The sequence below is a fragment of the Suncus etruscus genome, chromosome 16 (genome assembly GCF_024139225.1).
Source record: "Suncus etruscus isolate mSunEtr1 chromosome 16, mSunEtr1.pri.cur, whole genome shotgun sequence".
Lineage (NCBI taxonomy): Eukaryota > Metazoa > Chordata > Mammalia > Eulipotyphla > Soricidae > Suncus > Suncus etruscus.
Window position 1 is genome coordinate 56,819,091 of NC_064863.1, and position 10,526 is coordinate 56,829,616.

Consider the following 10,526-nt stretch of genomic DNA (forward strand, 5'->3'; position numbering starts at 1 on the left):
TATGGGCATGAAGGGCCTGTCCTGATAGTCGATGCATGGTCCCCGAGTTCCGTCTGCTCCTACTTTGGCAAAGAGTAAGTCAGTGGAGAGAAACACGCAGGGACCCGGGAAGGAGCCTGTCCTGCGGGAGAGAGAACGAAGCGGCTGGATGTGTGGCCTCGGGCCTGGGCGACAGAACCACCCTCCGCCGGGCTGCAGCTCCGACCTCCACTCGGGCCGGGCAGCCCCGCCGGAAGCTCGGAGCGCGGCCCGGGGCGACTTTCGGGCTCCCCCGAGCCCCGCGCCCCGGCGACCGCCACACCCACCACCCCGCCCCGCGCGCTCCCCGCGCTTCCCCGCGCCGCTCCGCCCGGCCCTGCGGCCTGCCGCGCTCTCCCCGCGTCCCGCCCGAAAGGCTCAATTCCAAGACGTCCTTCCCCCCCCCCCCCCGCCCCGGGGCTTCTCCTCACCAGCTTCTCCTCGCTTCCTCGCCCCCATCTCCCGCTCCTTACCTGCCGGAGCCCCAAGCAGAGCAAGACGCCTCCAGCCCCGGAGTGGCGGTTGCCCGCCCGGCTCCCTCCATCGCAGCCACAGACTGCGCGTGCGCCGTCGCCGCCCGCTCGAGGGAACTAGGCAAGGGGCGTGGCCCGGCGCGGGTCAAAGGTGGACGGTGACGTCGCTCGAGGGGCGGGCCCTAAGGAGCTCCTTAAAGGCCGTGTTTCCCATCAACCCCCCGGGCTGTCGTGGCTTCCGGTGTGGGTGTGGCCTCTGGTGGCTGCTGAGCAGGTTTTAGTTTGAGAGTTTAGCTGGGCCCAGGTGATATACAGTGGTAACCAGACTGTCTAGTGACTCAGTTATTTTGGGGGGTTAGGCCAAGCTCAAAGGGTCCCCGTAGCTAGCAAAATGATGGTATGGCGTCACCAAATCACCAGTGATTTTTTATTAGCAAGCGGAAGGCATCTCTCCTGTCTCTCCAAATATCTGTGTCTTGGATGAACTGCTAGTTACATTTTTAGCCTCAAAATTTTCAACCTGGGAATCTATATTAATTTGAAGATAGGTAAACCTATGTTCACTGTAGTGATGAATACAATAGGATATGTAAGCAAATTTCCACCAAAAGATGACTGGATAAAGAAGTTATGATATATAAATATAGTGGAATACTATGCAGCAATAAAAAACGAAATCTTGCAAATTGTTGCAATTTGAATGGAAGCTTAGGACATGTGAAGTAAAAGGACAGGATGAAGACAAATGGAATGACCTTATTGCTTAATTTAAACAAAGAGTAATGAGAACTCTACTGAGGACAACTTACTTGACCTTTGAATGCAAAATTGAGGTTAAGCAATTTGAGGAGAGGAGTAGAGGAGGGCAGGCACAGAGAGTAGTAATGGTTTTGGGTACTTTTGTGATTGTGAAAGTGCAGTAACTGTTCATCAAAACCCTGAAACTTAGCACTATTGCAATGATGGTAATAAAAAATAAAAATAATAAAATAATAAGATTTTAAAGTGTGAAATGTGATTAGATATATGCATGCAGTGTGAAAAGATTCCTCTCTAGCCATCCATTAAGTCAATCATATTTTGTGACATTTTTTCGAGAATGCTTTTATAATCCGCAATGATTGGCTACTATTTATCTTCTAATTGTAGAACTCAAACCTAATTTTTTTTGTTGTTGCTCATTTTGATGGTCTCAGAAGAGGTGCTCAGTTTCACAGTATTGAATCTCAGCCAGTGAGCATTGAGTCTGCACAGTGGCTAGAGAATATTATACTGCTTAGGTCCTATAGTGTTGGGGATACCTGGAGCACACTTGTGATACTTGGGGCCTCCAGGGCAGTTACTCCAGGACTGCCCCCAGCAGCACCAATAAACCATGTAATGCTGCAAATTGAACCCAGGCCTGAGGCATGCATTCCTTCCCTTGTTTCTCAAATGTTGTGCTAAATTCATGTTCTTGAACTGAGTAGAGTCAGATTTCATAGTCCACTAAATCTAGATCCAAAAGGAATAACATATCCAGGAAGTCCAAACATGCCCACTATGTAGTCACCATGGCTGCACTTGGCCATCTTCAAAGACTCACTCTGTTCTTGGAAGAGATATAAACCAAGCCATGAAAATTTATGGGTACATTCAGCTGCAAGGCTGAAAACTGGCCATCTCAGGAGGAAAGGGCTGTCCAAATCTTGCTGGTCTTGCCTTGCTGAAGTCAGGCCTGCTGGACCCATCATCTGCCAAGGCATCATACACCTTTAGAGGAATTCAGCCCACCAGAGGTATCCTTAGATTTTCCTGGTGGGGAGAACTGCAATATCCCCCATGGGGTTCCTCAAAAGGCCCGCTGTGGACACCTTTTTTTTTCTTTTTCTTTTTTTATTATCTTTATTTAAACACCGTGATTACAAATATAATTGTACTTGTATGATTACAGTCATATAAAGAATACCCCCCTTCACCAGTGCAGGATTCCCACCACCAATTTCCCAGATCTACCCACTCCCCACCCCACCCACACCTGTACTCCAGATAGGCTTTCTTTTTCCCTCATTCATTCACATTGTTATGATAGTTTTCAATGTAGTTATTTCTCTAACTGCACTTACCATTCTATGTGGTGAGCTTCATGTCATTAGCTGCACCTACATGGGAGGATGGGGGGAAGTAAGGGTTGGGACTGAGGCAGTAAAATATTAGAAATGAGCTTTGTAGGGCAGTATCAAGGTCCCAATACAAGATGGATATTATGGATATATAGAATATATGCACACAATAATATCAATATGAAAAAAAAAGAAAAAATTTCCACTGACTGTCCCAATATAAACCAGTGCTAGAACAGCCTGCCCTCCTCCCAGAGTGCATTCCCATTAGTGTAGGTAGAGATAGGGGGAAAGCCTGTTGACCCCAATAGAGATGGACGCCATTTTTCCCCCTGCGTGGATGGTTGAGGACTTTCCAAAGAGATGCTTGGCATTATCTCAGGCAAAATTGTGGCCTCTATCAAATAATTTGGCTCAGAAATTACAGCACCAAAGATTACTAAGAGAACCCCTTTTATGGATATATATAACCCTAAAAGTTCAGAGAATGTTTTACTCTCTTTCTTTCTTTCTTTCTTTCTTTCTTTCTTTCTTTCTTTCTTTCTTTCTTTCTTTCTTTTTTTTTGGTTTCTCGGGCCACACCCGTTTGATGCTCAGGGGTTCCTCCTGGCTAAGCGCTCAAAAATTGCCCCGGCTTGGGGGGACCATATGGGACGCCTGGGGATCGAACGGCGGTCCTTCCTTGGCTAGCGCTTGCAAGGCAAGATACCTTACCTCTAGCGCCACTGTTTTTCAAATATGTCCTTGCAGCTGAAGTTTCTGGTAAACAAGGGCGAAATTGTCTCTGCTCAGAAAATAGGAAAACACATTTTAGGAGATTTGGTTTCTTCCTGTGCTTGACCCCAAAAACATGGAGACCAGCTCAGGAAGATCAAGTTTCTAGATATTTCTTAACTCCTCCTAACCCTTGTTTTGCAATTACGGTTGGTTGTTAAAAGCTGCCTTTTCTCTTGCAATTAACCTTGCCTTGTTATTGTAAGCATCCTTTTCAGCACCTGTGGCTGGCTTCCCCCTATGAAAACCTCTGTTTGGAAAACAAACTTGTCATACTCCTGCCAGAAGACGTGTTGACCTCACATACTCTGCGTGTGGTTTCATTTATTTCATATTTCATATTTTTCTATACGCTGCCCAGGCAACGCACTCTGAAGTGAATTCACCGAAATCCCACTGGCGCTGCAAGACAGAAGCCTCTTGCAGCAACCACACACTGTTGCCATTTTCACCAATGGCCCTGCTTCATCCCTCGCTCCTCAAAAGCTCTTTGCAAAGATATTAATCTGGCCCCAAACTCCCAAGTATGCAGGTGTTTGGGCTGATATAACCAGGACTTATTTTAGGGATGAGTGTGGGTACCCTCCCCCACCTTCCCTTACTTCCCAAAGATCTTGCAACTGAAAATACGCTGACAAAAACTGCAGTAACAGCAATAGTACTGGGAACAACGCCATTTTTATTTAAAATTCTTTTACCCGTAGAACACGCCAATTTAGACTTCAATGTGTATCTGAAATCACATAATGTTTAGAAACAAATGAAATAACAATGGTCAACTAGCAAATAAAGCTTAGTAAATTGGACAATGACTTAATGGCCTCATTATAGAGATACCATAATTTTCACAAATTTTCTTGCTGCTGTTTTTATTTTTTCTCCCTTTTCTTCGTTTTTATTTTTTCCTAATTTTGCTTCCACTTACTGGAAACAAATGTTTTATAATCAATTATGTCAAGTATGTGATACATGCTCTTTAAATAAAGTAAATTCAATTTTAAAAAATTATACTCCAGAAAACAGATTTCTGGCTCTTTTCAGGGAAAGTTCCAAATTCAAGAGAAGCTATCAAAGGATAAAACAATCAAAGGATAAAACAGATTCATTGTGGAGAGTTTATCTATAGGACAGAGCCTAAATGGTGGCAAAAAGTGTGATGGAAGGGGTTTTTTGGACTTTGCTGGAGAAAGCCGGGGTGGCAGATATGATGTTGGAATGATGTATGAATGAAACTCTCAATGTTGTGAATTATAGTTCCTCACTAAAAGTGGGGGAAGTAATAGTTACTCTAAAATTACTCCTTTTCACTTGCTTTTGTATATTTTCTAAAAAATGGTGGTATATTTAATATGATTTCTTGGCTGTCCTTTGCTTAGTATTTTGATCTAGACACTTTCCTCCATCCTCTTTTCTCCATCCTCTTTTCTCCACTTCATTTACATTCCTATGTATGCATGGATGAATGTGTACTTATATTTTTCTCTTTTCTTGTGATTAGGATAAATCATATATTCCAAATATAGCCAATTTAAGAGGAAGATCTTAAGATTCTTGTAAGGAGGTACAATGCAAGCCATCCTTTTTACCTTTCTTTAATAGTTAGAATGAATACAACTATTTCCTGGTCATGAATGTACAGCCTAGAGGAAGCAGAGAAAAGTGCTCAAAGCTCTTGAATTTACCAGCTCTGGATGTTTACTTCTGGCTTTCCATAACATGAAATGAAAAATTTTATATTTTTACTACTAACAACAAAAAACATTGTAACAGAAACAAGGATGCATATAATAAGTCCAACAAACACACACAACTTTTAAAATTTATTGTTTTTTATATTTACAAAAACAATACATGCTAACTTTGAAAATTTGGAATTATAGTACTCTACAAGAAAGTTATGACTCAGAAATAATGATCAATGCTTTTTACACATATTCATTTGTTCATATAAATGCACTTAAATGTTATAAAATTGAACTAATTATTTTAAACTTGATTTTTTTTTGTTTTTGTTTTTTTGTTTTGTTTTGTTTTTTTGATTTTTGGGCCACACCCGGCGTTGCTCAGGGGTAACTCCTGGCTGTCTGCTCAGAAATAGCTCCTGGCAGGCACGGGGGACCATATGGGACACCGGGATTCGAACCAACCAGCTTTGGTCCTGGATCGGCTGCTTGCAAGGCAAACGCCGCTGTACTATCTCTCCGGGCCCTTAAACTTGATTTTTTAAAAATTAAACCATAAGGACTAAATTTCATGGTTTTTGTATTTATTTGTTTGTTTAGTGTTACACCAAACGATGATACTAAGGGATAACTCTCAGAATTGCGTGGTGTCCATACTGTGATGGGAGATGGAATCCAGAATTATTGCATGCAAAGCATGTACTCCAGCTTTTGGAAACATTTCCTTGTAAACTGGAGATTGAAGTCTATTGATTATAATTAGATATTGAGTAAGCTGAACTTTTTTATTTTTATTTTTTTGGTTTTAGGGTCACACCCAGCAGTTAGTTACTCAGGGGTTACTCTTGACTGCACTCAGAAATCACCCCTGGCAGGCATGGGGGACCATATGGGATGCCAGGATTCAAACCACCATCCTTCTGCATGCAAGGCAAATGCCCTACCTCCATGCTATCTCTCCGGCCCTGAACTTTTTTGTTTATTTAGTCTTCTGTACAATTTAGTAGCAAGAGAAGTTCAAAGAATTGACTCTACATTTGAAATTAGGTTAATGGAAAAATAGATGAAATTCTAAAAATATCTTAAGTGCCTGAATATATTAGTTTCTGATTACCAAGTAAGTTTTAAGATAAAATCACTGTTAGAAAATTTCTTGTATATTTCTTACAGGTTTATACACCCTATAAGAAAATACCATTTACTCATGTAACTTATCTAGTAAACTAAATTTTGAGAGAAAATTCCAATTTTTATGCAGGTAAAAGCAATTTTCTTTTTTGGTGGGAGAGGGTTCTTTCCAGTGATGTGTGGGAACCATAAGACTACTCCTGGTAACACGGATTAGGTGTTTGTCTCATCAGTACTGATATCTACGAGGAGGGCTACCAGTACCATACCTGGAAGAGCTTGTGGTAGACATTTAATAGGCCTCCATATGTAGATATATGTGATTCAGTCCATTGAGTTTTCTCCTGATACTATAACTAGTTTCATATATTAAATAAAGGAGACTACTAAAACAGAATTACTTGACAAAATTAAATTAAATCTTCAGCTCTTATTCTTTCTTAAATAGAAAGTCTTCATCTTCTTTATGATTAGGAATTTTGTAAATGACTATAATATCAAATATTAATACTCTGTTAAATGGCATGCTTTTAATTTAATGCCACATTTACTCTTTTTGCTATGAATTTTAGCGGAACTCCCAATATGTCCTTCTAGTGATGAAATTCATCAGTAGAAAGATTTTCCTTATATGCCTGGCACTACAAAAAAAAAAACAACTCTAAAAATTGGGGGCTGGAGAGAGAATACAGTAGTTAGGTTATTTGCCTTGCATGTGGCTGACCCAGGTTCGATCCCTGGTATCCTATATGGACACCCTTCCCCCCCACCCCCCACCCCCCCCCCAAAAAAAACCAGTCTCTGGAAGTAATTCCTGAGGGCAAAGCCAGGAGTAATCCCTGAGCATCACCAAGTGTGGTCACAAAACAAACAAAAAAGCCTAAATAACCAACGAAGTTCACAACTTTAAATGTTTTTTGCATTATAAGTTATAGACCACTATATGTGTAGAGGTACATATATATATTCTTTTTTTTTTTTTTTTTTTTTTAATTTTTTTTTTATTTAAACACCTTGATTACATACATGATTGTGTTTGGGTTTCAGTCATAAAAGGAACACCACCCATCACCAGTGCAACATTCCCATCACCCAAGTCCCAAATCTCCCTCCTCCCCACCCAACCCTCGCCTGTACCCTAAACAGGCTCTACATTTCCCTCATACATTCTCAATATTAGGACAGTTCAAAATGTAGTTATTTCTCTAACTAAACTCATCACTCTTTGTGGTGAGCTTCCTGAGGTGAGCTGGAACTTCCAGCTCTTTTCTCTTTTGTGTCTGAAAATTATTATTACAAGGGTGTCTTTCATTTTTCTTAAAACCCATAGATGAGTGAGACCATTCATATATATATTCTTATTTCTGAAAAAAGTTTTTTAAATTACATATTGAGGCTTAAGAACATTTCTGAATTAAAAAGGCATCGAAGTAAATTTCAACAATCCGATTTCGGTATTATCATTTTTATGTGTTTACAAGATGAGTATGTATTTGATATAATAAACTTCCTTATAAACATACAAAATTAATCATGACTTATTAACTATATATTTTGGTAGTCTGGTTTGGATTGTAAGCCTCTCTTATGTTTTAATTAGAAGAAAAAAATCAACTGCATAGAAATAGAAATTTAGCTTTGTTCATTGACCAAAAATTTTAACATTAAGATTCTAAATAGTCCTTAGTTAATTTATCAAAAAATCCTGAGATCATAATCACAGCAGTTGCTTGAACATATAAACATGTATCTGATCCATGCTGGTATAAATTTATGAAACATTTAATATAGCCCTTAGATGATATTATACATATCTGATAAAAACAATTTTTGAAAAAAATAAAATTTGAGCAAAACAAACTTGTTTTTATGAGTTTTACTAGATGTTTTACAGTATGAAAATGCTACTCATATGTGAAGCACATCTGAAAATTTAAGAAATTAAGTTTTGTATGCAAGAAGTTCCCACTTGTCTTTCTCAAGGTACCTTTAAAAATCATTATTTACAATTTTACCCTCAAAAATTAGTTGCCTTGGTGCTGATGAGATAGTATAGTAGGTAAAGCACTGGCCTTGCAAGCTGCCAACTTGCCATTGAATCCCCTGCATTTCTTATGGTCCCCTGAGCATTTCTAGGATTAATTCTTGAATGTAAAGCCAGGAGTGACTCTTGAACATTTCTGAGTGTGACAGAAAAGCAAGAACAAAATTAGTGATCTTTGACCTAAACACTACTTTGAAAACAAGTATGTACCCCAACACTTACTGTGCATTACTCACAATAACCTGAGGGTATAACCTGGATTTTTTTTCTTCTTTTTTGGCGGTGGTGCTGGTAGTGGGTTAATTATACCTGGTTATGCTTAGAACTTACTTCTGGCTCTTAGCTCAAGGCTCACTTCTGGTGAGCTTAGAGGATCATATGCATGCCAGGAATGAAACCTAGATCAGCTATATTCAAGGTAAGAACTCTTCTGTACTATCTTTCTGGCCTCAATTACCTACATAATTTTTATTCAGTATATCAAGTCCTACTGAGCTAAAGAGTGTGTTACATTTGCTTTAAGACTGCAAGGAAGAATTGTTAACATTTTAGAAATAAGTATATGATTAAGAGACATAAATACTAGCTTTTGTTTATGATATATTTATTCCTGACAGTGGTCGGCAACCTTTTTTTTTCAACGGAGCCAAATCTCGCCAAAACCACGATTGGAATTTATTTTGAGAGCCACACAGGGCGCGCACTGACAGAGGCTAGGAGCAGAGTTCTAACTCCTGGAGCGGCCTCCCGGCACACGGAAGAGCTAAATTAAAAGTGGAAAGAGCCACATGTGGCTCATGAGCCGCAGGTTGCCAACCACTATGTGGGATCTAAGGGAACTAACAAATCTGTACTAGTGTGTAATACTTTAAAATTGACTTTGAGAATTGAAGACTTTAAAATTTTCCCATTTCGGGCCCGGAGAGATAGCACAGCGGTGTTTGCCTTGCAAGCAGCCAATCCAGGACCTAAGGTGGTTGGTTCAAATCCTGGTGTCCCATATGGTCCCCCGTGCCTGCCAGGAGCTATTTCTGAGCAGACCGCCAGGAGTAACCCCTGAGCATCACCGGTGTGGCCCCCCCAAAAAAATAAAATAAAATAAAATAAAATTTTCCCATTTCAACTTCAATGTTGGGATATAATTGATTATACATATAATTTAGTTAAAAATATGAGAGGGGGGGGCAGGAGAGATAGCATGGAGGTAAAGCATTTGCTTTGCATGCAGAAGGTCGGTGGTTCGAATCCCGGCATCCCATATGGTCCCCCGAGCCTGCCAGGAGCGATTTCTGAGCATAGAGCCAGGAGTAGCCCCTGAGCGCTGCCGGGTGTGACCCAAAAACAAAAACAAAAACAAAATGAGAGTAGAAGAGAAGAGCTCAATGGTGACAAAAATAGGACCAGTGGAGAAAGACTTTTAAACAATGTTGGGTATGGGAGAAAAAAAATCACACAAACTACTAAATGTACTAAAAAACTTCAAATATGGGCCAGAGATATTGTTCGAATGCTGGAATAGTCTTCTTGATTCTTGAGATCCAAATTTGATCCATGATATCTCATGGCTCTGATAGTGCCCTGAGTTTACTAGACCTTTAAGCACTGCTGGGGTTGCCTCCCCAAACTCCCCCCCCCCCACACACGAAAACAACAACAACAACAACTTTTCAGAATCTTTGAAAACTGCATGTGTATGCTCTCTTTCACTATCCTCATATTTATATCATTTTAAGCCACACCACCAGTTTAAATATAATTGTATTTAACCTATTTTTAAAATGCTGTTAAATTATGGTGAATTTTCACTGGTCCTCTATGTGCATTTTGTATTCATTTGACATTATTATTATTATAATCCTTAATATTATTGTTATTTTTTAATTTGGGGGCTCAGTGGTGGTGGTGCTCGGTGCTTACCTGGGGCTCTGCACTCAGAGATCACTCCTGGCACACTCAGGGGACTATATGATATGCGGACGATTGAACTGTCAGCTGCATGCAAGACAAGCACCTTACTGTTTTACTATCACACTTGCCACTTCAATAAGTATTATTAAATCCATTTTTCCTTTTATTTGTTTTTCATAGATTAGGGCGAATTAATATGATATTGTATGGATATATCACATAGTTTGAGTATAAATATATGCTAATTGTACGTTTACAGAATGCTTATTTTCCTTAGGAAAAAACTATGTCCTCTCTGGTTTTCAGAATTACTGTTTATACCATTACTACAGTTAATTGCTACAAATTTTATAAATTGTATAATATAGAGAAATTTTCTAACCCTTTTACAACTCCT

At 39.8% G+C, this 10,526-nt stretch overlaps 1 protein-coding gene across 1 annotated transcript in view; it reads right to left on the reverse strand.

The window, feature by feature from the left end:
• The window catches only part of UBA6 (ubiquitin like modifier activating enzyme 6), a 68,251-nt gene extending 67,689 nt beyond the window's left edge, over positions 1-562 (reverse strand). The window contains exon 1 of the mRNA XM_049790008.1: positions 492-562. Coding sequence (XP_049645965.1) covers positions 492-562 — 71 coding nt within the window. The remainder of the gene's footprint in view (positions 1-491) is intronic.
• Positions 563-10,526: the final 9,964 nt, after the last annotated feature.